This window comes from Haemorhous mexicanus, chromosome 33 (genome assembly GCF_027477595.1).
Source record: "Haemorhous mexicanus isolate bHaeMex1 chromosome 33, bHaeMex1.pri, whole genome shotgun sequence".
Taxonomy (NCBI): domain Eukaryota; kingdom Metazoa; phylum Chordata; class Aves; order Passeriformes; family Fringillidae; genus Haemorhous; species Haemorhous mexicanus.
The window spans coordinates 2,385,913-2,412,045 of NC_082373.1; the positions used below are offsets into that span (position 1 = coordinate 2,385,913).

The window sequence follows — 26,133 nt, forward strand, 5'->3', positions numbered from 1 at the left end:
CCCCGCGCCCAACCGTGGGCCAAGGGCAGTGCGGCCGGGTTTCACCGGCACGTCCCGGCCGGAGTGTGGCAGGACAGTGGCCGCGGTTCCTCACGGCTGGGCCGGTGGCACTGAGGGGTTTTAAGGAAGCAGCACGTGACGGGGTTTGGTCCCCCTCGGGGATATTCCACAGCGATTTTAGGATCAGAGTAAGGATTTGGCATCCAGTCGGTGGCCGCCATCATGGGACAGTTCCTCAGCCATCACCGGGGAGCACGGGAAACTCAGTGTTCCCCGTAAGGCACCGACTGCAGCCAAGCACCACTAGGAACAGGAATCTGATTTTCACAGGATCCCGGAATTCCTGAGGTTGAAAAATCCCTCCGAGCCTATCGAATCCAACCTTGTCCCCAGCCCAGAGCACTGAGTGGCACCTGCAGCCCTTCCTGGGTCACCTGCAGGGATGGGCACTCAAAAGCCCCCTGGGCAGTGCCAATTCCTGACCCCCTTTCCATCGGGAAATTCCTCCTGGTGCCCACCCTGAGCCTCCCTGGCCCAGCCCGAGGTCGTTCCCTCTCCTCTGTCCCAAATCCCCCCCAGCTGTCTCCTCCTGTCAGGGCGTTGTGCAGAGCCAGAAATTCCCCCTGATCCCCCTTTCCTCCAGCTGAGCCCCTTCCCAGCTCCCCCAGGATTCTCCCGCTCCACTCCCTGCTCTGATCCCCAAAAACTGATTCCCAAAGCTACAGGTACAGGACACTGCCCAGCCCAGCTCCTTCACACCCCCAGGGCTCCAACACTCCTCCATACAACTGACAGAATACAAGATACTTAAAAGTTCTCCCTCTGCCCAGGATCAATTTTAACCCGCATTTTCTTCCTTAAAAATAAAATTCCTTAATGGAAACAGCGCTGGAAGGACTAAACAAGCAACCAGGCATCAATATTTATTAACACAGGACAAAGGAAACACAATCAATGCGTTAATGGGAGACTGTCCAGCCAGGTGTTAAATTTAAAAATGTAACTAATCTAATTTTAAATAAATAAAACCTTTATACATAATTACAGAATGCCGGAGTCTGGATTGGACAATGAGAAAGAGGTTGACAGAAGCAAAAAAAAAAAAAAAAAAAAAAAGAAAAAAGAAAAAAGAAAAAAAAAAAGGCATCTAGGGCTAAAATTGATCTGGTTTTTATAACCTTATTTTAGGACAGTTAGTAGGACACAGGTGAATTGATTTACCCAGAAATGAAGTGCAAATTCTAACAAATCAGGACAAAACTGTCCTGCTCCCACAGCGTTTGCTCAGAGAAGATTCAGAAACAGTGAAACACACACAATATACTTCAGTCCACTGGAAGAATTCCCAGTTTTTCAGTTCCACTGCATTTAAGCTGGAACCTGAGGGGCAAGAAAAGGGAATAATGTGCTCTGTGCAACCTCAGCAGCTGCAATCTCACACCAGGGGGAGCGGCTGTTTTTTGGGAAAAGCACCCAGCCCTGCCCACCTGCCAATGTCTGGAGTGAAGGATCTTGCTTTGTTCCCAAAAAATACGGAAAGATCATCCCCAGCTACAGAGGGAGGAGTGAAATGATCTGTGGAAGGCTTATGGCAAGTCCTGAGCAGAGCTGGGGGTGGGATTTTGGGGATTCCAGAGCCCCAGCTCCATCCCTCCCCCTCTCCAGCACTGTGGGAAATGGATTTATAGAAAACTCCCAAAGCACTCAGGGAATTCAGGGAAGCCAAACTGAGCAGCTTCTCCTTGTCCCTGGAATGTTCTTTCATCCCATGGGCAGTGTCCTGCAGTTCTCCAGCACACAGAAATGGAACATGCTGGAAGATTTGGAGCACACAGGGAACTTGCAAGATAAAACCTCAAACCACAGGAAGCTATCAGTACCTATCCAAAAAAAAAAAAAAAAAAAAAAAAAAAAAAAAAAAAAAAAAAAAAAAGGGGAAAACCAAAAAAAGATCAATCCAGTCACAATCAAAATGCCATTCAGGAATTTCACCTGCCGCATTTGATGGAATCAATACACACGGTGTTTTATTTGTGAAAAATCACGAATAAAAATAAAAGACAATCCTGGAATTGGACTTAAAATCTACTTCAGAGGACAAAAAATGTTTGTTGAAACAATTTATCTAAAGCCTTGAGTAAAGAAAAAGGTTCAAGACCACCAGTTTTCCCTGGAAAGGACACACTGGAGTGAAGCTGCTTGGCCAGGCCTGGGCTGTGCAGGAAACACAAAAATGGTGACAAAGAGCATGGAATAACAGGAATTTTCTGGCTGAAAGGGGAGAACAACCTTTATGCACTTTACACCCAAAATAAGCTGCAGGACTAACTGTTTTGGTCTTTGACCTGCCACTGTCCCCACTTTGTGTTCAATTTGTTAAAACTAAATATACTGAAGATTTTGTGCATATTCTGCAGCGCTGGCTGATACTGCGGAAAACAGAGACAAGGTTCCAAAATGTGCCCCTGAAACCCAAAGTGTTTGCAAAGAACCTTAAGTCCAGACCTGCCACAAAACTTCCAGTTCCTATTTCCCCACCAAATATTTTTTAAAAATATCATTTGAAACTTCTGAGTTTTAAAGCTCCTGTTTTCAGTGAGGAGCCACCAGGATGCAGCAGGAGCTTTTCAAGGACACAGCTGGGGTTTGCTCGTGGATCCGCTGGACTCTGTTCCAGTAACTGCCACAGGATCTTCCAAGCCCACACCGCAAACCTTTTAAAAACTGCCTAAAAACTTTTTGTGAGGTAATCTGGAACATTTGAAAAGTTTATTTACACTGTATACCACATCTGACTCAAAAACCCTCTTGCAGGATCTGGTAGCAGCTCCCAAAGGTTCCAAAATCATATATTAGCACCCAGAGAAGTGTAATTGCTGTTAAAAGATGAAGAATTTTTAAAAAAAGAGATATTTTTGAGTCAAAGCTCAACCACCAGCTCTCTCCCAGCCCTGCTTCCCAGCAGGAAGAGCTTGTACCTGTTGCTTTCAGGTTTCTCTTTCTTCCCATTCCCTAATGCTGGAGCTGATACATGATGTGGAAGGCTGGGACAGCCATTTTCACAATGTTATTTAACAATGTGTTTGCCAGAATTACTGGATCCTCCAGTAAAAGAAAAATTGTGTCCAACTTAAACCTGGAATTCTCCCGTTCTTTCGGGGAATGCTTTGAGGAAAGCATTTTTGTTTGCTCCCAGCTTCCACTAAAGCCTATTCATAGTAATTCTGCTCTGCCTGAAGGGAGCTGAAGGAATCCCAGAGGAAGGGCACAGGCAGGGAATTCACCTGTGTGTCAACCTGAGGAATGGTTTTCCTTTCCACACCTGGTGCCACAGGATGAGGCAGAGGCTGTCCCTCACTTCCTTCCCTGCACTGCCATTTCTCCCCAATTCCAGGCTGCATTCAGCCTCCTGGAGAAAGATGTGCCTTAAAACCAAAGGGTTCTACACACTTCTGGCCAGAATAAAGATGCAAATGAAATCAGAAATCTGGGGAAGGTGGGAGCATCTCACATTTTGTCTAAGTCAATGCCATGATACTGAGGACCACAAAAGTCACCTGCCCTTAAAAACATCAACCTTCAGCTGCCCTCACTAGCCAAGTTAATTTTCTATCTAAGTGAATTATGTATAATAATATTTACATATTTAAAATATAGGCAAAATTCTTTTTAAATTCCAGAAATCTCTATATGAATAAGTAACTCTGATTCTGTAAGTTATTGATTTGGTCATGGCACAATTGTCAATAAGTTGTGTGATCCTGTGGGATGAACAGCTCCAGATGCAAAGGAGATCATGGAGTAGGGAACTGCAGAACTCTGATGACCCTGTTCTTAATAGTTTATTATCTTAACTAAATAAACCCACCCCTTATAGAATCCTAACCCGGGATTAGATAAAAATACAAATATGTACAACGGGTGAAAAAGTAACACTACTGTAAAGGCCTTGGGGATTTTGTAGCTCACACACTTTCCCCCTTTGCAGTTCTCTAAAGCTCATGGTTCAGTAAACTGTTACAAATGTTTGCTGTTGCTTCTCCCACTTCCTTCACCCCACCAGGACTGAAACCCCCAGGACAGGAGGGAGGGAATGTGGCAGCAACCTCAAACTTTAGATCAAGTATTAGTAATTTTCACCAGCTTCACTTCCATAACCACCCTGATCACTCTGTGCTCCCATCACATGTTGTAGGCCACATAAATGGGGTCCAGCTGATCCGCCAGGAAACTGTCCCGGAGGTGCATCCGTTGTTTCTCTCCTCGGGAATTGATGGGGATGACTCCAGGATCCACCACCACCACCACACCCACAATCAAGTAATGCTCCTCCAGGACCACGTTGGTAACCAGAGGCACCAGATCCAGAGCCTCCTGTTCACAGCCACACAGCTCCACCACCACCACCAGCAGGTTGGTCCAGGTGAACACAGCACTGAAATGACAGAGGAAAAACAACACAAAACCAAGTTGTTGCCACAAAGATCCAAAGTTTTCAGTTCTTTATCCTTAGATGGATACCAGCTGCTTTGGGCTACATTTCCAACCTAACTGCAACATGACTTGGTCCTGATGTGACAAAAATCAGACCTATCTCAGCACTACCTGTATGAGACAGAAACCCAACGCTGCTGTCACTGACTAAGAAATGGCTCTTTACACCCCAGAGAAGGAAATCATAATTTCTGTGTTGAACTAAGGCTTGTCAGAAAACACTGAGTCTGTTCTCATCTGCAGATGGGAAATCAGGTGTTTGACCTGCTGATGGCAGCACAAAACCCCCTGAATTTCCCTACTTTTTTTTCATATAAAACCCTGCATCTTTGCCTAAACTGATGCATTTCAGCTGGGCTAGGATGGCTGCACCCCTCAGGAGTGTTTTACCATTCAGCAATGCTCCTGTGGGTTCGGGACACCGAGGTCTCGATGTCGATGGGGTGGTAGCGCAGCCCCCGCAGCTCCAGGGTCTCATCCAGGGCTCCCACAACGTACAGAGCATCGTGGCGCTCTGGGGAGACAGGAGAGGAGGGGGAGTAAATGGAGTTTTGTAAATAAAAATCGTCTCTTGTATAAGCTAAAGAATCCCAGAATGGTTTGCATTAGAAGGGACCTTACAGCCCATCCAGTCCCACACCCTGCTAGGGACAGGGACACCTTCCACTGTCCCAGGCTGCTCCAAGCCCTGTCCAGCCTGGCCTCAAACACTTCCAGGAATCCAGGGGCAGCCCACAGCTTCTCTGGGCACCCTGTGCCAGGGCCTCACCACACTCACAGGAAGGAATTCCTCCCAAAATCCCCTCTAACCCTGCCCTCCGGCAGTTTGAAGCCATTGCCCCTTGTCCTGGCACTCCAAGATGTCCCGCATCCATCTTTCCTGCAGCTCCTTCAGTCACTGGAAGGCCACAATAAGATTACCCAAAGCTTCTCTTCTCCAGCCTGAAGGCAGCTCTGCAGGTGGGGTCTCACCTGAGCAGGGCAGAGGGGCAGACCCCTCCTGCCCTGCTGCCCATGCTGGGGGCTCAGCCCAGGCTCAGGAAGTTCCTGGGGCATGTCCAGCACCTCAAACCCTTCTCCCCAGGGCTGCTCTCTCTGCTCATCCCCAGCCTGGATCAACCCAGCTGCAACCCTTGGTTAAACCATGAGATTCCCATGGGAATGCCCAGGTTGCCCATGCCCCTGCCAGCTGTGCCCAGGTGAAACCCTTGGCTAAGCCATGAGATGGCCAGCCCCAGCCCCACCTCCGCTGGCCGCGGTGAGCTCGGTGCGCCGCACGAAGCCCAGGTAGCCCGTGCGCGCCCAGAGCGTCTGCGCCGCGTCGCCGAAGCTCAGGCGGGTGTTGAAGTGGTCGGCCTGAAGGGTCTCGTTGTCGTAGATGGTGTAGTAGCCACTGGCTGTGTGGGGGCTGTTCACCCAGATCTGGGCAGGGAGGGGAAAAGGGTCAGATCCCCACACTGCCCACATGGAGAATCTACCCAGTGGAGGGAGTAAAGGAACTGCAACAAGAAGGTTCTGGATTTATCTGTGGTTTGTCAGATCAGAAAAATTCAGCTTGAATTTCCAAATAACCTGCAGAACCTTAAAAATGCACCTTGAGATGTACTCTTGCAGTAACTGCAACTGAGGATTCACTGAGTAAATAAATTGTGGGTTTTTAACATGTCAAGTCCAAAATTGGATAACAATCCATCAACACAGATAAATATCCTGGTGTGTAATCAAAAAAAGGAAGGCCAAATGTAACTTATGCTATTTGGGAGCCAGTTTGCAAAATTTAGGGTGGAACAAGCTTCTTTTCAAGTGGGTTTTCTTTAAACTTGACAGTGAAATAATACCCAAATTCTGAATGCTCCAGCAATAATTCATCTTACAAAGGCCTGCATCACAGCTCCAAACTGTCCCCCAGCAGAGAAAAGCCCAAGGAGCAGCAGGAAAAGATCCCCAAGAAGCAAAACCTGCACTTACCTCCCCAAGGTGAGAATCTCCCAGAGGCCCTTTTGTCTCTGGATTAACAATGACCACTTTGACCCCAGGCAGAATCTAAAGAGCACAAGAAGGAAATGTGTCATTCTTGATGGATTATCTTCAGCATAATAAAACACACAGGCTGTTCAATCAGGGCAGGACTGCACCCACGGACATCACAAACAGGGATAGAACAGGCAGGACAGGTACAGCAAGGCAAGATCAGGGTATGGATGTATTCCATGGCTCCAGGGTCACACAGGTAAGATATTCTGACCTTGATTTTGAAGAATTCAGCTAAAAAACTACAGGAAAACCTTCTTCTGTTAAGCTATGAGGGAGTAAGAGCTACAATAAATCCCAACTACAGCCTGATTTCAAGAATACCAGAGCCCACACCTCTGATATGGTTCATTTACTGCAAAATGGACCAATTCCCCCAACAGCTCCAGCAAAATACACTCCTAAATCAATGGGTAATTCCTTATGAATCAAACTGACTTTCCAGAGGGACAATGTAACCAAGTGCCACCCCCTCCCACGCCACCTGTCCTTCCCAGTTAGAAAGGCAGTGGGAGGTGGGGAGACATGGAATTACCTTTCCAGACTCAGAGAGCAGCAGGCTCTGTGGAGCTCCTCGTTCCACCAGACGGACTCTGAAGGTCAAGAAAAAAACATTGTCGGGGAAAAAATGGAGCTGAAGTGTCTGGAGTGGTGTGAAAACTCAGCACCACTGCAGGGTTTTATACAGTTAATAAATTGGTTTAAGTGAACTTACAGTACCTGTCATGTCTCAAGGATTTCAGGTCTACATACACCGTGGTGGGATCTGGCCCCGATGTTCCCTGAGGAGTTAATATTTAAAAAACATTGATGTATTTAGAGCAGTCAGGGGAACTTCTGCCTGAGCCCAGAAACATTTCCAGGGGTTTCTTGCAGCAGAATTCCTACTCATATTCCCCCATCTTTGCAGCTGCACCCTTCAGTAAGCAGGTGACTTTCTGGAACACCTGTGTGGGAAGGAGCCTTGGGGAGGGGGTAGGCACCCCAAGCCCTCTCAGCCACCAGCCTGGAGCAACCAGGCACTGTTTATGTGGGAATAAACTGCATAGATTCATGTTTCACTTGTTTTGAGCATCTGTGATACGATTTGGCAGCTGAAAATGAGAGAAGCTGCTTAAATCTTGTGCCAGCTGTTCTCCACAGGGCAGATGTTGGGCTTCAGAATTGTGTGCAGATGGGGAGTGTGGAACACAACCCAGCCTGGCATCTGGAACCTGGTGCCAGTGACAACGAGGAGCCTTGGGAAGCCTCACCTGTAAACAGATGGCCACGTTGACCCGAGAGCCAAAGGTGGTGCTCACGGCTCGGGATGAGAGCCCGATGTCCTTGAAGAGCTTGGAGAAGGAATGGGTGAGGGACACGCGCGGCCGCTCCTCCGCCACCACCACGCAGGTCCGGACACAGGACAGGTTAATGCCTCTGGCCTGCACACAAACACCAGGCAAAGGGCTGCAGGTGCTCATCATGTTTGCTTCTTAGCCCGTGAAATTACTCAGGAAATGCAGGACAAACTCAGTCCTTGTGCTCTGAGCTACTCTCCCTCTTTCTGATTCTGTCTGTAATCATAAACTGCGCCTGACCAGAGCCTGGAAATGCAGCCAGAGCAAGACACGGACTGACAGAGTTCCCTCCTCTGCCCCAGCTCTCAGCACAGCTGCTCAGCTGAGATTACACCCCTGAGTCACTGCTTATACAGATGGAAACCAAACCCAGGCAGAATAAAGTCATTCACTGGGATTATACTGACTCTTCAACAACACTGGCACCTGAATTCATTATTATTTCTATGGTGGATGCTCTGACCAGCACCAGGCAGGAGCTCCCGTGTGCTGCTCACCTGGTGACACAGCCCAGGCACCTGCAGAGCTCTGTGCCAGCCAGAGAACAAGGCTGAGCCTTCATCTCACAGAGCAACAGTCCAGGAAATCCCAGGGAAAAAACCCCCTCAGGCATGGCATGGAGCTATTTTTTCCCTTCTTTCATCTCCAAGGAGAACACACCTCCATTGAGCAGCTCTCCTGACATGTGCTCTCCATCATGTGCTGGTCTGAGCCTCCACTGCAGACTGTTACATAAGGAATCTGCTGCAGAGCAGCACTGGGATCCTCCCTGCTCGGGGCTGCCCTGACATTCCCTGACAGGTGCTCCTCCCCAGTCCTCTCCTCTCCCAGGAAGATTTGCTTTTGGAGCACCTCTGGCCTGGAGCTTTGTGCAACAGGAAAATCTGTATTTAACAACCATATCACTTTGCTTTACTACCAGAGCTTCCTTAATTTATGTGACGTAAGAGTCAGGAAATGTTTCTTACCTTTAACATTTCAACTTGGTTTCCAAGTCCCTTTGTACACAGTTCCATGACTGAATAGGAACAGAAAGTGTCCCTTATTTTATACTGGCTGACAGTAGATAACCAGAGAAAAAGATTGGATTCCAGCTCCATAGGAGGAATTAAAATTGACTGATGTCCAGAATACACACTGTGAAGAACATTAACGGAGAAAACATTTTAGTGAAGCTTGGAGCTATCTTTGAATTAATATTTACTGTATCTGCACATTACATTCCTGCTAGTCCAAAGGCAGGTTGTGGGACTGCAGCCGAGGCAAACTGGAGCAGCAATATTTTAAAAATGCAACTTACTGTACAAGAATAACAATTTATCCACATACAAACACACACTGACAGTGAAGGAAGAGAACTGGCTCAACCCCACAGAAAACAAAACCCCCCTTATTGCAACATGTAATCAAGGAAGAAAGGGAAGAGAAACATTCTGAAGCCAGGAATATTTGGCAGCACAAACACACATAATCAAGATGGGATAACATCTTGCTAATCTGCAGCAAAAGGGAACATGTTGTTGTCAGTTCCAAGACAAATTCCCCCTTACTGTAAATTAAGTCATTCTGTAATGTCAACACGTCTGTAATGACACCCATTTCCCATTTCCACCCAAGAGTTAATCTGCCCCTCTCCCCAGGAAGTCCTACCTGCAAAGGCACCAGAGCACAAATCCCAGCCCGCAGTAGGGGTCCAGACAAATGGCAATCTGCCGGGAGGAGTAGAGCTCACACTGGAGCTTGATGGCCCTGCACAGGCCACTGACCGCAGCGTGGGACATCTGCAACACAGGGGACACTGCTGGGGGCCCAGGACGGCACCCAGGCACCCCCAGGTGAGAGCAAAGGCAGCTCACGGAGAGCAGGCGTGCAGGCAAGGCCGTGGTTTGGTTCCTGAGCTTCCACAGCAGAGGCAGAGACTGCAGAGCCCTGACACCAAGAGCTAAACCTGAAGCTGCAGTTGTTTGAGTTCCACCTCAACATGAGCAAGAACTTTCCATGGAGGTGGCAGCACTGGAACAGCTGCCCACGGTGGTTTTGGAATCTTCCTCTCTGAAGACATTCCAAACCCACCTGGACATGCTCCTGTGTCACCTGCTCTGCAGGACCCTGCCTTGGATTGGGGGATCTCCAGAGGTCCCTCCCAGCCCTGACTACCCAGCGATTCCAACTCCAAACACACGTGAGCATTAACAACGGTCTAGGACTTTCCTTTTTAGTTCCTTATCCTCTTTTTTTCGGACTGCATCCCTCTTGGGCTCTTGGTGGAGCTCAGAGCTCTGCTTCTCTCCCAAGGCAGCTCTCCAGGGGGAGGCAGCAGCAGAATTCCTGACCCCACTGTGCAGACCTGTTTCCCTCCTCAGCAGAACTCAGTGAACTGAAGCCCACAGCTTTGTTAGAAGAAAATCAGGGTCTTTGTTTAAGCTACAACTTGGAGGTGGAGGTCAAGGGGAGGTGGCTCAGAGGGTCAGGCAATTCAAGACACAAATTCCCATCTCCTAACCCGTCATTATACCTTTACTCCTGTGAGCATGCCTGTTGTGGAAACACTAAAATCTAGATATGCCAACATTTCAGGTGTGGGTGGCTTATAGATCTGGGCCAGCCTCTTCCTGGGCAAATCATCTGTGCAAGAGAGAAACAAATGGGTTAATTGTGATTACTTGACTGGTATTTGAAAGGAGAACACGACTTTCAAAACACCAGAGATGGAAGACAAAGCCTTCCATTAATTCTTTTTCCAGAAAAGACAGGCTAGTGTATGGCAAAACTCTTGCCAAAGCTCCTACATAGAAAATTATTTATTCTCAGGAAAAGGGAGAAAAGACCAACTCGTCCTTGTCTTAAGCAGACTAACGTTGTCTCCAGAAATCACTGTAATAATTTCCCACGCACAGCTCAATACAGAAGAGTTCTGAGTGAACAAGGGCACATTTTGGATTGCTTTTGTGCATATTCAAACAAATTTTCAAGAGCCACTCAATGCAATGGGGGACAGTCACCCCTCCACAGGACTTCAAGGAGCTTCTTGGCCAGGGAGCTCACCTGTGTCAATGATGGTTGGCCAGGTTTTCACATCCACAGCACCAGCTGCCTCTCTGGACTTCAGCAGCCTCATCAAGGTCTGGGTTGTGAGGATGCAGGCGGCTTTGCTGACCTGCAAAGATGAACATTCACTGAAACAAAGAGGCAGGAGCATGTCCCAGCAGCCCTGCCACTGCAAGAGTTGATGTGCAGGGACTATTTTATCATCTGCAGCCAGTTTCTTTCAGCAAACCTGAATTCCTTTCTCTGCCTTTTGCATACTCTGCTCTGCTTGCCCTTCACTAAACCCCCAGTGCAGCCCAGCCTGCACAGACCCTGGCAGAACCTCTAGAGCAGCTGAGAAGGTGTCACAGAGAGATCCAGCTTTCTTACCCATGCTGTCTCATGGCTACTGGGCTTGGGAAGTGACTCAGCTGCAGGATTTGGACTTCCCCAGCGTTAAGGAGTGTCAAGATGAAATTCTGGGTGGCAACACCACGTGCTGGCAATACACCTGCACTCCATGTGTGAGGAGGGGGTTCTCTCTGCCATTTTATGAAGGAGAACACTGTCCCTCAGCTCCAAGATGTGCCTCAATCCCTCTGGTCAACTGTGTCACCCAGGAGCACGAGGCTGGAGCAGACAGTGTGACTCTCAGGAGCCCGTGACCAATCCAGCCCCGCTCCAGCCACAGTCCCTGTGACACATGTGTCACCCCTGGAGCCCAGGCTGTCACTCACCTCCACGATCATCCTCACTGTGGGCAGTGTTGCCACCAGGCTCTGGGCATGGGGCGGGCGCACGGTGACGGGGACACAGCCCGAGTACAGGCAGCCGTAGAAGGCCGTGATGAGCTCGATGCCTGCAAGGACACCACAGCTGCATGGGGGACACTGGGGAGGAACATCTGGGCACAGCAGGGCAGTGCTGCCCCTCCCACAGCACAGGTGGGCAACAGCAGCACCCAGCAGCAAGGGCAGCACAAGGAAGCTGAGAAAGCTTGGGATAAGGAAGGGGGAAAGTAAAGGAACCACACAGGAAAGCATCTCCATCATAGAGGAAAAGAACATCAAGTGACTCAAAAGCCAGTCAGGACACACCAGTGAGCACCTCTCACTAGCACTGAGTGCCTTTCCTGTATTTCCAGATCCCAGTGAGAGTCCAAAGCAAGCCCAGGCTGTGTCTCCCCAGCGGGACTCACTCACCAGGAGGATAAAGAAGCACCACATTGTCTCCTGCATTGAGATGGCCTTTGTCACACAGCACTGATGCGATTCTCTCAGCTTTTTTGTGCAGCTGAAGGCAGGTGGCCGTGCACACAGTGGTTCCCTTGAAAGGAGACAAAAATGCTCTAAACAGGGGCTGGCACAACACAAACTGGCTGCTCTGAGATAAACCCAAGCTTGCTGGCTAGCAGGAGGCTACAGCTAAGAGTTATCTCTACCTAAAGGCTGCTGGTGCCCAGTGAGCCACTCATCCACTACAGTACCAAAGGACAGAGATGGAGTTAGATCTGCTCTAGAAAATTCTACCTTCCAGGGAGTCAGTTCAGGTCTTCTTGCACCAGAACCTTGTCAGAATATACTCAACACCATTGATAGGGATGGTGGCACCAAGGGATACACGATTAACTGATACAGGAACCAGTGGGACCTACAAACATGCTCAGTTTTAAAATGAAGTGTCAAACCACGAGAGCCATTTGCTGAAGTTTTAAGTTACAAATCTATGGGCAAAATCTGAGAGGTTAAAGAAAGGCACTGCAGAGGGCAAAAGATTTTAAAGACTCTCCAACTGGCACTGGATAACATGTGGACCTAAAAACCCAACAACTCAGCACCAACTGTACCTTGGCATTCAATAAAAGGAAGAGTGGGTGGTCAGGAGTCGCTTGAGCTCTCCACTGCAACACTTCTGTCAGGAACTGGTGCTGGAAGAGACAGGAAGGAATTCAACACCAGCTTTTCCCTCAGTGCTCCCCACTGCCGCTCTGCACACAGGAGGGAAAACTCCTTCCCATTCTCAGTCACCAACACTGATTTACCTTTTTAACTAAATCATTGTCTTCTATTTGACCCAGATCTCTCCCAGAGGCTTGAGCGATTCTCTTCCCAGCAACCAGGTTCCCCACCATCACAGAGGCAGGGCCCACACCTGTGCAGAGACAGCAGCACTTTGGGAAGGAGCAGAGCAAAGGTACAGAGAGTCCCTGCAGGATCCCACTGCTCCTGGGAATGAGCCTCACTGATGGAGTTCAGCAGGCATTGCTGGTCTCTATTCATCAGGAGGGAGAATCCCAGTGAGTTCAAAGGTGGGAATTAAAATTCCTGACTAACACATGCAAAGAGAGGCCTGGAACAGCCCCAGCCACGGGGCACAAGACAGGCCCTGGTCCCCAGCACGTGGGACAGGGAGGAGGACATTGCTGGGTCCCTGGGGCTGAGCACTGAGCCCCAGCTCAACAACACCAAACAAAAGGGCTTCAGGTTACCTGGCTGTTTCTGCCTGGGCTTTGGCAAGTTTGTCACACAAGTGTGTGGGCACATGAGGATGTTGCAGGGGTGCAGAGAGCCCTCCAGAAAGTGCTGTTTGGTTTGGGAGATGTGGATCCCTCCCAGTGGAGTTTTTGGCAATGTGTTGGCTGGCACGAGAGCAAGGCAGTAAACACCCACTTGGTGAATGCTGTCAATGGCCTAGAGAAAGGAGAGATGGTCACTGGCATCCTTGGCACTGCTGGACACAGTCTGCTGCTGCTGATGCACTGACACACTGCAAGACAAATCCCTGGGCTTGTGAGTCAGTCACTGACATCCCATTTGACCTCTGCCACCAGCGAGTCCTGCAGTGAGCCTGAAGTGCAGGGTACATCCTTGCCTTCACAGCCCATTTCATAGACACCAAATCCATTTTTAAATCCTTCATGACCAAAATCCCAAAATACCCACGGTTGCCTGATGAATCACACGATTCTGATCTTGGGATTGTATCCATCTGTCTCCTCTGAACCATCACACTCTGTTCCCTCCTGCCCGCCTCAGCATTCAGGCATCTGATCCATTATTCAGAGCATCAGGTACTTCCCTGATTTTCCACCCCAGCTTGCACACTTCACTCCCTGAATGTCATTCCTGGAATGACACACATGCAGTGCAGGCAGCTCTCAAAGGAAGTACTTGCTACTCATTCTTTTAGGACCACACTCATTCAGCTGTTCTGGCCTTTCTCTGCCCACTCAGTCCCTGCTGAAAATGCATCTCCAAAGAAAAGGATGGCTTTAAAGCCAAACTCTGAGCTCTACATAATCCAGACCAAAAGCAGAACTCCAAAGCTTGATCTGCTCTGCAGGATGTCATTTCGGGGCCATCAGTGGCCTCTGCTCTGCCCACACCCCAAGAGCTGCAGGATTTCCCCTGGATGTACCTGCAGCACCCGACTCATCCACTGGAAACTGTCCTCCTCAGATGCATCTGGCCTCTGCTCTGCCACCACCACGATCCTCTCATCGTAGAACACAGACACGGAGAACACAGCAATCCTAAGGAAAAGGGCAGAGCCACCCTCCAGTTTCACTCCTCAGAAACAGGAGGCCAAGGAGAGATTAAAGACAGGACTTGTTCACAGAATTCACACTTGTTAAAAAAAGCATGGGGCAAAAACAAGAGAAAACGCATCAGACAATTAACATTGAGTCAAAAAGAAAGACTGGGGAGTACTTAAGAGGTTAATTCCACTTTCTGATGGAATTTCCATATGGCACAGTCCCTCATTCTCCCAACCTGCTGTCACATTCTTGTTCCAACTTCTGGCAAAGCCAAAATGAAAGGAGATTTAAAGACACCTACAGGATGGTTTAAAATCTCTCACTAAGTCTCGGAGATATGGGCTCCAGCTCTGTCTGAAGATCTAGAAAATTGTATCCACAACTGCGAAATACAAATCAAGTATCTTTGGACATTAATGAAACTCTTCCTTGCTGCAGCAGCCAGCAGCTAACGACTGCAACTCTGCAGAGACAGAGAATTAATTTCTCCATGTGGCTGACTTATCTCATTACTTGATTGCTTTCCCTAAAGCACAGACTTGGTGAAAAGCCAGGCTGGACAGTGGGGAAAAGATCTGTGTTGGGCAGGATCAGGGCAATTACTACCTAAATCAAAAATATGTTTACTGTAACTGAGCTACCAAAGAGAAATCCAAGAAAGTACTAAAGCTTGTGCTTTGCTTTATTACATGCAGCAGGTGATGGGGTTTCTTGTGCTGACCTTCCTCTGTAAACTGTTTTTATTGACTCCACAGCCAGTCCAGTAGCCACGATGTCATCGGCATTGTGCCTCCTCCCGCTCACTGTCAGCAACCCGTCCATTTTCCCAACCACAAACACCAAACTGCCCTGCAAGACAAGAAGGGAACTGTGAGGAGCTCACAGCGAGCTCTTCTCACACATCCTCCCTCCCCAAAAGCCTTTCTCTGAAACGCTGAAGGGCCGGAGCAGTGCAGGCTCTGAGCTGCCTCACGTACAGGTCCAACAAATCCCAGCAAGCCGGAGCGCACGAAGGGCACTTCCCCCACTGGAGAGCCAGAGGAGTTCACAGGGATCACCTGCAACACAAGGGAGGACACACATTGGAGGCCTGAGGAGAGAAAAACCTTCCCAAACCACCCAAAATTGTGGAGAAAAACCACCCCAAGAACTGCACTTAACATGAGTAAAGGGAAGAGGAGAAGGGCAGGGAACCCTTGGTACAGCCAGGGTGGGAGATGTTTATGGAGGGGATTCTGAGTATCTCTAACTGCAAGGAGTTTTCCAGTGCATGTTTTTAAGAACAACATTAACACTTCAGTTACAAACCCAAGGGATTGCACGAGACCATGAAATTGACACAGAAAATGGGGCAAGAAAGATGCATTCTGCTAGACATACCTCAAAAGTATTCTTTGTCACCCCTGCCAGCCCATAGTACATCATTCCTCCTGCTCTCGAGCTCACACAGATTTCACCAATCTCATCTGTTTTACAGAGCTGGGGTGGCCCATCTGGTTTCACTATACACATCATGCCTAGGACAAATCAGGCTTTGTTAAAAACAGCTCCCAAATTTTGCCCTGTGTGAGAACTGACACGTTTAATTGTGACAGAAATGACTGAGCCTGGCACTGCCCCACCTCTCCCACACTGAGGCTGATGTGGGAGAGAACATTGACCCATTCTGCTCCTAAAACATCCCCAAAAATACCTCCCATCAGCCTCCTGCCTGCTTTTACCTCCTGGCATCACATGCCCAACGTCCTGGACAGTGAGAGCAGAGTTTTTATCTTCAGTGTTGACCCGAATGACACCGAAACTCAGCCCGTTCATGGACAGGATGGCTCTGCCTGGCAGAGGGGCCCCGGGGACTCCAGGCCTGGGAAGGACACAAAATGAACAAATACACTCAACCAGGCCCCCAGGCTTGGTGTTAGACTCAGATGGAGATGGCACAGCAACAGAAATAGGTGTATTCAGTGTCTCTGCTTTGCACAATCATTTCAAACTGTGATGGCAGTCAGGATCCCCACCCAAATTTTCAATCCCTAAGGAATTGTGTTCCTGGGCACTGCAGCTCCTCTGCCAGCTCCTCATCTCACCCCACGGCAAACCTCAGCTCCCAGACCACATGTCTGCAGGACTGTTTCTTACAGAAGGCAGCAATGGACAGAAACAGAGTATGAGAATGTCCAAATGATCTCAAATCTTATCTCAGATTCAGAACACCTCCCAGGCTCTGGAAATCAGGAGGAGGAAAAGCAGAGCTCAGGCACTGCTGAGCTGTCACACACCTCAGAAATCACTTGGATCTCAGGAGGGAGGTTTAAAGCTCAGCAACTTGAGTACCTGAGCACACAGAGCAAATGTCAGAGGAGTTTATTAAATGCTTAAATCAACTCTGACCAACCCAAGTGTGAAGAAAGCCCAGGCTGGATGACTCAATCTGTTACCTCCGGATTGCAACGGTCATCGCTTCGGGGGAGGTGGCACAGGGACAAATCGCCTCTGGCTTGAGCCCATGGCTCTGAAACAAGCTCAGGAAGGCATCACAGGAGGAAACAGACCCTAGGAAGAAAGAAAAGATGCCACTAGGACTTCACAGATATTGATTTCATGTTCATCTACAGGAAGGGTCAGGAGGGGGATTTGGGAAACTCCAGGTGGAAGCAGCCTCAAGTTGTGCTGGGGAGGTTTAGGTTGGACATGAAGGAAAATCTCCTCACTCCAAGGATGGTCAGGCATTGGAACAAGCCCAGACTGGATGCTCAGACACTGGATTCTGCCCAGAGCAGTGATGGAATCACAATCCCTGGAGAGATTTAAAGGACATGTGGACGTGGCACTTGGGGACAGTGTTTAGCGAGGAACATGGTGCCAGGTTAAGGGCTGGATTTGATGGTCTTAAAGGTCTTTTCCAGCCTGAACAATTCTCTGATTTTATAAACACTGCCCCTCATCCGACTCTCCCTTTTCCTGCTTTGCAGGATCTCTCACAACCCAAAGGATGGCAACACAAAAAACCTTGAACACCCTTGTCCTGTGCCCAAGCAGCAGGAGGCAGAGCTCTGCCCCGAAGGAGAGCTCCACGGGAGCTGATCCTGCTGCCAGGGGCTGCAGGGAGAGGCCTGGGCAGGGCTGGGGCCAGGCTGGGGACACTCACAGGGGTTGGCGCCGTCGGTGACGATCAGCATCCGCAGCGAGCTCAGGCTCACGTCTCTTTGGTCCCGGTGGGCCATCATGGCCCAGTGCAAGTCTCGACACTTCACCAGAGCAACTTTTGCTGCAACCAACACAAAAACACCACCTCAGGACAAATCAAAGCGTTCCAAGAGTTATTTTCGTAGAACTCACACAGTCTGAGACCCCCGAATGAGGGAATTCTCACCTTAAATAACTGAGGCTGCAGTAACAGCAAAGCCAACACACAATGGCATCTGCTGTGGCACTGCCACCATCTGAGCCAGGGTCTGTCATCATCACAGCTCCTCATCCAAAGGCCACAAATCATTATCACCCTCTGAAAGCCCTCAGGGAGGCCAGGGACCAAGGGCTCCTGCTGCACTCTACCATTTCCTTGGTTTCATAAAAGAAACTGGCTCCAAGTCACAAGATCCCCATGGTGTTCCTCACCACTGACATGGCATCAGGACTTTGTGCACAGAAATAAATGGCAAAGTCCCACGTCCTCCCGAGCTGACACATTCCTGTTCCAACCTCTGGCAAGTCACCAATGCAAGGAGTTTTACAAGTATCCACATGACTAGGGGCTTAAAATCTCCCACTGAGTCTTACAGACATGAGCTCTGGCACTGCTTGAGGATCTAGAAAATCACTGAATCTAGAAAATCATCACCACAAAATAAAAATCAACTACCTCTGGACATTAGTGAAACTCTTGGCCCTTGAGATTTATCATGGAAGGGCAAGAAGGGTTTAAGGCATTTGAGATTTTAATGCCCCTCACTCTTGGATCCTGAAAATTCCAAGCTGAAGTTGTGGATCCCCCCCCAAGTTACCTTTGTGGGCATGAACCCTCTGCACCCATGAGAGAGGACAGGTTTTCATCACAGAATAGGGCACGCTGATCGTGTGCAGCTTGTTCATTACATTCTGAAAAACAGGGAAAAGATTGTTAGGAAAGGGATCCAAAACCTTTCATTGAGTTATTAGAAAAAAGAGTCACCCTCAGTGCCCATCAACTTCCACCCCACCATGAGTTCACAGAGGTTTAGTCAGGATGATTCTGTTGCTTCCCCAGAGAACTGGAGATCTGGCAGGGAGAGAAATGGTTGTTTTAACAGGTAATGTTCCCAGCCATGGACTCAAATGCTACTGTTACCTCAGAATCATGGAATTCTGGAACAGCTTGGGTTGGGAGGCACCTTAGAGCTCATCCAGTGCCACCCCTGCCATGGGCAGGGACACCTTCCACTGTCCCAGGCTGCTCCCAGCCCTGTCCAGCCTGGCCTTGGGCACTGCCAGGGATCCAGGGGCAGCCACAGCTGCTCTGGGCACCCTGTGCCAGGGCCTGCCCACCCTCACAAGGGAATAAATTTTTCCTATTATCCCGTCTAATCATTAATCTCTCATTACAGAGAGCTCTGGAACCAACTCACCGTTAGAATGCCATGCCACAGCCCTGCATCCTTCTTAAAATCCAACACATTCACTATTGTTTCACCTGGGAAAAGAAAGGTGAAGCTGTCAAGTGCAACGTGCCAGCACAGCTGTGCCCATCACTGATTCTGGAATATGCACAAGGATGAACATCCCTGATCTGTCAGCCCAGGGCCCTGTTTGATTACACGTGTTACTGAGCACAGCTCCCTGCCATGCAAAGTAACAACTACATGTCCATGCCTGAGCAGGAACACGTCCAGAAAGCTGCAAGGAAATCACATTTGGAAATCCAGCTGCCAGCTGGAAATCACATTCCAGCCTGAGATGTCCATCAGTAGGACAGCAAGGGTCTGGAGCTCGTTATGCACGAGCAGGGGAGGGAAGGAGAGCAGGAGAGCATCACTCAAGCCCTGACTCCCAGCAGTAATGGGAGCTCAAGTGATGGATTCTAAAGGCAAACTTTGCATTTTAAAGCTCTGTGACCTACAGCTCTATAAATAGTTTCACTCGTGCATGTAGGGATTAGCTTGATTTACAAGGCAGACCAGAATAAACCATAAGCTACAGCAAAACCCTCTGGAATACCACCAGCACCTTCCAATCTCCATTTCTGGGTTTCCCAAAAAACCTCACAGGACCAGAACAGCCCCAGCAACTCTGGCATTTACACACGATCAGCAATGAGAGACACTTCTATGGGTCATCGGTGCAGTGAGAGGGGACTCCAGCTTGGTGGAAAATGCTCCATTTTTCATTCATTTGCTCCTCTTTTGGTTCATCAGAATAGACTCAGTAAATTCACAGAAATGATATAAATCCCCCTTTTTATTCCTCTTCATCATGGCAGTGAAAATGATGCCATTTTGGATGGAAAAACATCACAGGTAATTTTCACTTCCAGGGCGAGAATTAATCTGCACTTTCAAATTTTATTTATTTTTAGAAGTAAATTCTGGTTACTCAGAGGCAGCTGTTGAAGATATGAGAGGCAACCACTTCATGTTGTCAACCATTGATGTTCTGTGCCCTCACCCACCTTCAGAGTAGTTGCAGGCCTGAGACAAGGCTTGGCAGTGAGCCAGCATGGCCACACGGGACACGGTGACACCCATGACACTGCCCTCCTTGCTGGTCTTGTACTGCAAGGAGAGAAGTTAAGAGAGAGATTAAGGAAGTTAAATCACAGAATTCACGTGAAAATAAAGTTTTCTCTCTGTGTGAAAGCTTGGACCTGAGGAGATGGTTATTGCGGTGGCACACATGGAAAATCTCCATGGAGACGGGAGAAAAAATGAATGTGTTTGTGTTTATTTCAGTGTCACTGCTGCTCACAACATCTCTTCCTGCTCCTGCAACAAACTGAGAAGCCAATCTGTGTTCCAGGATGGCTGAACCACCACTGAAACTGCTGCAATCCTGTGGGAAATGGATTTGCAAAGAATTTTTAAAATTTAATAGAAAGATTACATAATTTTTGAGAATTAGAACTGTGAAAGATGCATTGTAGCAGGACCAGGCAGGAAAAAACAGAGGTGATTGGTGTTAGAAGTAACAGCAGCATTGTGTAGAAAACCTAATAAGCTGAAAAACTTCTTGCAATTTATAAGGCATTGTAACCAGAAAATAAGTTAGCTTCTGATGGAATGGCATTGAGGTGTACATCTCTTGTGTCTCACTACTCATCAAGACTGATAATAGAATAAAATCTTTTAAAACACCTCTCAATTGCCCTGTCTCAATATAAGCTGAGAAAACCAACACCATCCCTACAAGTTACCTTCTGGCATAGGAACAAAAATCAGCATTACTGCAAGAACAGAGAATTCCAACTGCTGCTGGCTCAAGCCCTGCAGAAATGGGGTTATCAAGCACCACCTCAGAGCTCAGCTGTCTCCATCCCTCACTTTTTTGGAACAAAAACAATTCTCCAACTTGTTCCAAGCAGTGCTCAGGGCCACAAAGGGATTCAAACCTAAAATGAGCTTCACAGCAGGCTGTCCCCAGTGAAAGGCTTGTTTCAGTGGCAGGGAAGTGGGAACTTTAAGGGAGTGAGGTGAAACTATTCTCTCCCTGGTGATTAGAACATTAAATTCAGCTCACGGAAGGTACTTTCTATTCCCCATTCAGCACTTACCTCAATATATGCTGGCTCAGTTCCTGCTGCTGAGATGTTGGGCTGCCAGTCCTTGGGAGATTTGGAGAGATATTTTGAATCTGTCACAACCCATTTGAGTCTGGGCCAACCTGGAGCCAAAATTAAACGGTACATTAATATCAGTTTATTTATTGAGGGATTTATATTCTGCAAGAATACACACTAAACCCCATCATTTGTCCAAGTTCAGTTACACAAGCTAAATTCCAAGCCAAGCCCAGCTACCAGCCAGAAGGTTCATCTCGTTTCTCATCAGGGAGTTCAGTGGGCAACAAGGTACTTCCTCTCCTCAGGGAAGATCCCTGCAGCATTCCTAAACAAAGCTTGTGAATAAAACTGCCTTGGAACCTGCCAAATGCCACCGAAGGGACCTGAGCACAACCCTGGCTTGGGAGGTGGCTCCTTGTGACCCCCAGAAGAGCAGAGCAGCTGTGTCAGACACCACAAACACAAACCCTACACATTTTGCTGATGGGATCAGGAGTTGCTCCTTTACCTCCCAAGTGCCTTCAGAGTCCTGACAGCTCCTTTCAGATGGTTCAGCTGCAGCACAAGTACAATCAAAAGCCAATCTGTAACCAACTCACCTTTAAACTGCACAATTTCTCCATTCTGGGTTTTTGGGAGCCCCTTCAGACACACTTCAGTGGTGAGGGCCAGAGCAATGCCACAGCTCCCCAGCAGGAAACCAATCTGCTGCCCACCAGCATCCTGAGGGAAGAGGGGAAAAGTCACTCCTGCTCAAAGATGACAAAAGTCAGCTTTCCCTTACCAAAATCCAAGGTTTGATAATGCTTTGGGGACTGGGGGAAGGAATGGCAAGGAAAAGAAGAAAACAACCCATTCCCACACAGGATCACAGAATCACAACTGGAGGGACTTGGGTTACTGGAAGGTGTCCCTGCCCACGGCAAAGGATGGAACTGGATGGTCCCTAAGGTCCCTTCCAAACCACACTGTGACCCCATGAAACATGGCACTGGCAAGATTAAAATGCACTGGATGTGAAATCCAGGGGAAACAAGAGCTCCTGCCCAGCACCCGGGCAAGGAGTTCACCCCATCTCCTGGCATTAAAGGAAACCCAGATGCTGCAAAGAGGAACTGAGAGGCAAAAAAAGCAAAACATGTAATTACACTGGGATAACGAGACTTCTCCATCCCCTGGAGCCAATTTCTGTTGCACAATGATAAAATGAGGAGGCTCGCTCAGAAACTGGTTGGGCAAATACTGGAGAAGTTTTAATTTTGCATTTGGTTGCTATAGCAGTCTGTCACAGTGCAGAGAATGAAATCAAAGCTCTGTGAGTCCCTGAGTGTTCCCTGAGCTCATTGCCACCTGTCAGACCAGCTCCCAGCTCATTGCCACCTCTCCTGCCATAATGTTTGCCATGACCCTATTGTTTTTGTCACTGTTAGGAAATCCTATGGCCTCACACAGCTCCTGACACAGCAATAATATGGCAACAGTGCAAAAATTCTTTTAAGGGTAGAGAAAACACTTTGCTGGGCAAATAATTTACAAAAAGTGTCTCAAGGTTTTCAGGAGCACTGAGCACCTCTATGTCCAGAAAAATCAGAGCCTGGCAGAGCTCAGCAAGGCTGGACTGAGCCTCCTCCCATCAACCAGGGGGCAGATCCACACTCTAATCTGTTCTGAATAAATTATTTGCAGTAAGGAAGTGAAGACTGCATCATTTAGGAGAATTGACCATCTCCAGCTGCTCAGCACAGCTCTGATCAATATGTTTTTCCATTTTTAAATGCCAATCCAAGCTCCCAAAAGTCCTTGTTGGTACAGAGCTGCTCAGGCAACAGCTGGGAGCTGTGCAATGCCTTGGTTTCCATCCCACACCACTCCTCCAAGTTCCATCAACGTTACCTTTCTGGTAAGAGGTACCTCTATAGGCACTGGGATCACTTCAGCCAGGAGACAGCCATAAAATGCCACCATGAACATCACAGGGTCGTTGTTGGGATACACAAGGGCTACCTGCAACCCACAAGTTAACATTTCAAAATCCACATCTAGAGTGACTGAAGCTAGGAAAATTTGGTGGTATTTCACACTCTTCCTCACACAGAACATGTGGAATGTGCCTGAGCTCCTCAGACAGTGCCTAGGCACGTGAAGGTTCACACACAGCCAAGACACAAGAAGCTGCTCACAGAGGAGCCAGGACCCCTGAAAAATCACACCAATTTCTGTCCCAAGCAGCCTTGTCCCTGGGGTCAGAGTTTCACTATGGTGTCAGTGGAAAGTTCCAGCCCCCAAACCCCTGGTTAAACTCCAGAGAGTCCCCAGGTCCTTACCCTGTCTCCAGGTTTTAACACAGGTTCATTTTTGGTTCCCAGTTTATTAAGCAGGGTGTAGGCCAGCTTGAGACTTCTGCTCCACAGTTTGCCTGGAAGACAGTGAAGAGAGACTTGCAGAGCTCTGGATCAAGCAGACAAGAGAACAGCTCACACCTTGGCTTTTTTACCACCTACACTCACACTGCTCGGTCCACCACCCCTGGCCAAGACCAGGAAGGTTTCTGCAACCCCTGTGAACCCACGAGCCCTGTGCTCTCCCCACTGCTCCCCTCTGGCAGCAGCTGAGCAGGGGAAGGCTCAACTCACCATATGTGAGGGTATAAACTGGTTTTCCTGTCACATCCAGGGCTGTCAGGCAGGGACACTTGGCCTGAGTGGTTCCCCAGCGTTGCAGAGCTGCTTCCAAGGCAGGAGGCCAGTTACAGACCACTCCCAGGGGCTCTCCCTTCACTGGGGTCATCTGGCGGCCCTCGGGCTTGGGCTGGTTGGGGTCAGGCTGGGGAACTGAGAAAATTCTATATCATTTCCAGTATCTGTTGGTATTTCTAATATAACCCAGGTAAAATAATATTCCCTGTCTTTGCCCATTTGTCACCTGACAGTTCAGCTCGAAATAAACTGAAAATAATCCTAAAGGAATGAGGAAAAGCATTTAAAAACCCATTCCATCCCATTTCCTGGGAAGTCTTGCACAGAACAAGAGACCATGAACAGAGGCTTCTCACAGGATGTTGTTCAAAGGTGTTCAACACATCAGTCAGGAAAGGAACACAGAACTGCAGAAAAGAAAAGCTTACAAATGAATGCTGGAATGAAATTACCAGTGAGGACAATCCCCTCTGGGAAATTAATTAAAATAGCTTAGCAAATGAAAGGGGTGGAAAAATCTATTTAAATATTTTTTTACGAAGTTTAGTGTTGAGGAGGTCCCCCAAAGCTCAGCAGAACAGTGAATTACTTCAAACACTGGTTTTGTGTCAGACTGCTCATGGGGGCTGCTGCAAACAGTGAATCTGAGCCAACCTTGAGAACAACAGCACAAAGAACTCAGCTCCCTGAGTGTCTCCAGTTGTAACAAATGTGCATAAAATCACTATTGGTGCTATTACCTTCCACAATTTCTTCAAAATCATCCACAAAGAATTCTTTCAGGGGTGGTCTCTTAGGTCTTTTCAAGGTGTTCAGCAACTGCTGAATTTTTGTGGAGACTCTGCTGCTCACAGGAACACCTGGAGGGAAAGACCAGAGCAATGAGTGCCACATCCAGTCCTTCCCACTCATCTCCAGGGACCTGGGGCTCCACCACCCCCCTGGGCACTTCCAAAGCCTGACCACCCCGTCCATGAAGAAATTCCTCCAGAATGCCAACACCACAACTGTAGCACAGTAACACCTTAATGGCAGCACCAAAACCATTCTGATTTTGTGAAGAGCCTAAATGAGATAATGACTCAGGAACAACTGAGGGAGATGGGGGTGTTTAGCCTGCAGAAAAGGAGACTCAGGGGTGATCTCATCACTGTACAACTCCCTGAAAGGTGACTGTGCTCAGGTGGGGTCAGTCTCCTTCTCCAGGCAGCACTGACAGAGCCAGAGGACGCAGTCTCAAGCTGCATCAAGATAAATACAGGTTGGATATTAGGAAAAAGTTTCTTTATCATTTTTACAGAAATGGTGATAAAGTTCTGGAATGGCTGCCCAGGGAGGTGGTGGAGTCACCATCCCTAGCTGTGTTTAAAAAAAGCCTGGATGTGGCACTGGGTGTCAGGGTTTAGTTGAGGTCTTGGGGCTGGGCTGGACTTGATGATTTGAAGGTCTCTTTTGTCACAGTGACTCTGTGAATTCTGAGATCACCCAGAGCTGGGAGAACAACCGATGTGATTTAAGGCCTCTCTGGACCCTGCTGGCACCCCTGGGTGCCCCGAGGGCTCCGTACCATCTGCAGTGTCCATCAGACTGGAGCGGTTGGATCCCTTGTGCATCCCCTTCACAATCCCAGAGGGAGGGAGGTCGATGGCTGCCGGCCGCGCTGAGGGGGTGGAGGTAGTTGCTGTGACATCTGGAGGGACTGAGAAACTTTCTAGAAAAAGAAGAAAGCTGCTAAATACACCTTTTATTATCCCCCAATGAGCAAAGTGTCAGTCACCTGTTCCCAATAATCCTAAGGATTGAATGGCTGGATGTGTGGGAACCCTCAATAATGCTAAACACACTGACTCCTAAAGGTTCAGCAGCTCTAGGAGAGGCACAGCATCTGTTCTGGAAACCAAAAACCAAAGGCACAGCGTTTTGTCCATGTCAGGAAAGTGCTTCAGCAAAACAGAATTCCTGTTCTTGGTTTCTAACCTTGAAGCTCAATCTCTTGACATTCAGTACTGTAGGAAAAAAAAATTTTTAAAAGTTTGTGATTCACATGAGCTCTGAAACACCCAAAGTCAAGAACAAATCACTCCCTCACCTATGCACTGATCTCTCTTGCTAAAATTCTGCTATTTAGCTTTTTTGTGAGAGAGGGCTTTTGAACACAAAACATGTGGGAATTCGACCAAAGCAGGTCAGCAGAAATTGTGTTTGGTTTCAATCCCTTCCAGCTGGGTGCTTACAGAGCTTGTCCAGCAGCCACAGAAT

General features: G+C 48.3%; 1 protein-coding gene across 3 annotated transcripts in view; it reads right to left on the reverse strand.

The window, feature by feature from the left end:
- Positions 1-889: 889 nt before the first annotated feature.
- Positions 890-26,133, reverse strand: part of DIP2B (disco interacting protein 2 homolog B) — a 60,175-nt gene continuing 34,931 nt past the window's right edge. For 2 of the 3 annotated variants that reach the window (XM_059871954.1, XM_059871956.1), the window contains 33 exons: positions 25,442-25,585; positions 24,615-24,734; positions 23,812-24,009; positions 23,503-23,594; positions 23,072-23,182; positions 21,778-21,901; positions 21,170-21,279; positions 20,072-20,174; positions 19,032-19,096; positions 18,432-18,525; positions 17,576-17,695; positions 16,866-16,980; positions 16,152-16,291; positions 15,811-15,947; positions 15,408-15,488; positions 15,152-15,279; positions 14,310-14,424; positions 13,381-13,582; positions 12,934-13,043; positions 12,739-12,819; positions 12,095-12,218; positions 11,630-11,751; positions 10,911-11,022; positions 10,381-10,490; positions 9,516-9,646; positions 8,834-9,002; positions 7,779-7,949; positions 7,246-7,307; positions 7,061-7,118; positions 6,463-6,537; positions 5,739-5,916; positions 4,885-5,008; positions 890-4,435 (listed from right to left, as the gene is read on the reverse strand). In XM_059871954.1, coding sequence (XP_059727937.1) covers positions 4,183-4,435; positions 4,885-5,008; positions 5,739-5,916; positions 6,463-6,537; positions 7,061-7,118; positions 7,246-7,307; positions 7,779-7,949; positions 8,834-9,002; positions 9,516-9,646; positions 10,381-10,490; positions 10,911-11,022; positions 11,630-11,751; positions 12,095-12,218; positions 12,739-12,819; positions 12,934-13,043; positions 13,381-13,582; positions 14,310-14,424; positions 15,152-15,279; positions 15,408-15,488; positions 15,811-15,947; positions 16,152-16,291; positions 16,866-16,980; positions 17,576-17,695; positions 18,432-18,525; positions 19,032-19,096; positions 20,072-20,174; positions 21,170-21,279; positions 21,778-21,901; positions 23,072-23,182; positions 23,503-23,594; positions 23,812-24,009; positions 24,615-24,734; positions 25,442-25,585 — 4,079 coding nt within the window. In that variant the 3' untranslated portion in view covers positions 890-4,182. The remainder of the gene's footprint in view (positions 4,436-4,884; positions 5,009-5,738; positions 5,917-6,462; positions 6,538-7,060; positions 7,119-7,245; positions 7,308-7,778; positions 7,950-8,833; positions 9,003-9,515; positions 9,647-10,380; positions 10,491-10,910; positions 11,023-11,629; positions 11,752-12,094; positions 12,219-12,738; positions 12,820-12,933; positions 13,044-13,380; positions 13,583-14,309; positions 14,425-15,151; positions 15,280-15,407; positions 15,489-15,810; positions 15,948-16,151; positions 16,292-16,865; positions 16,981-17,575; positions 17,696-18,431; positions 18,526-19,031; positions 19,097-20,071; positions 20,175-21,169; positions 21,280-21,777; positions 21,902-23,071; positions 23,183-23,502; positions 23,595-23,811; positions 24,010-24,614; positions 24,735-25,441; positions 25,586-26,133) is intronic. The other variant, XM_059871955.1, reaches the window with a different exon arrangement.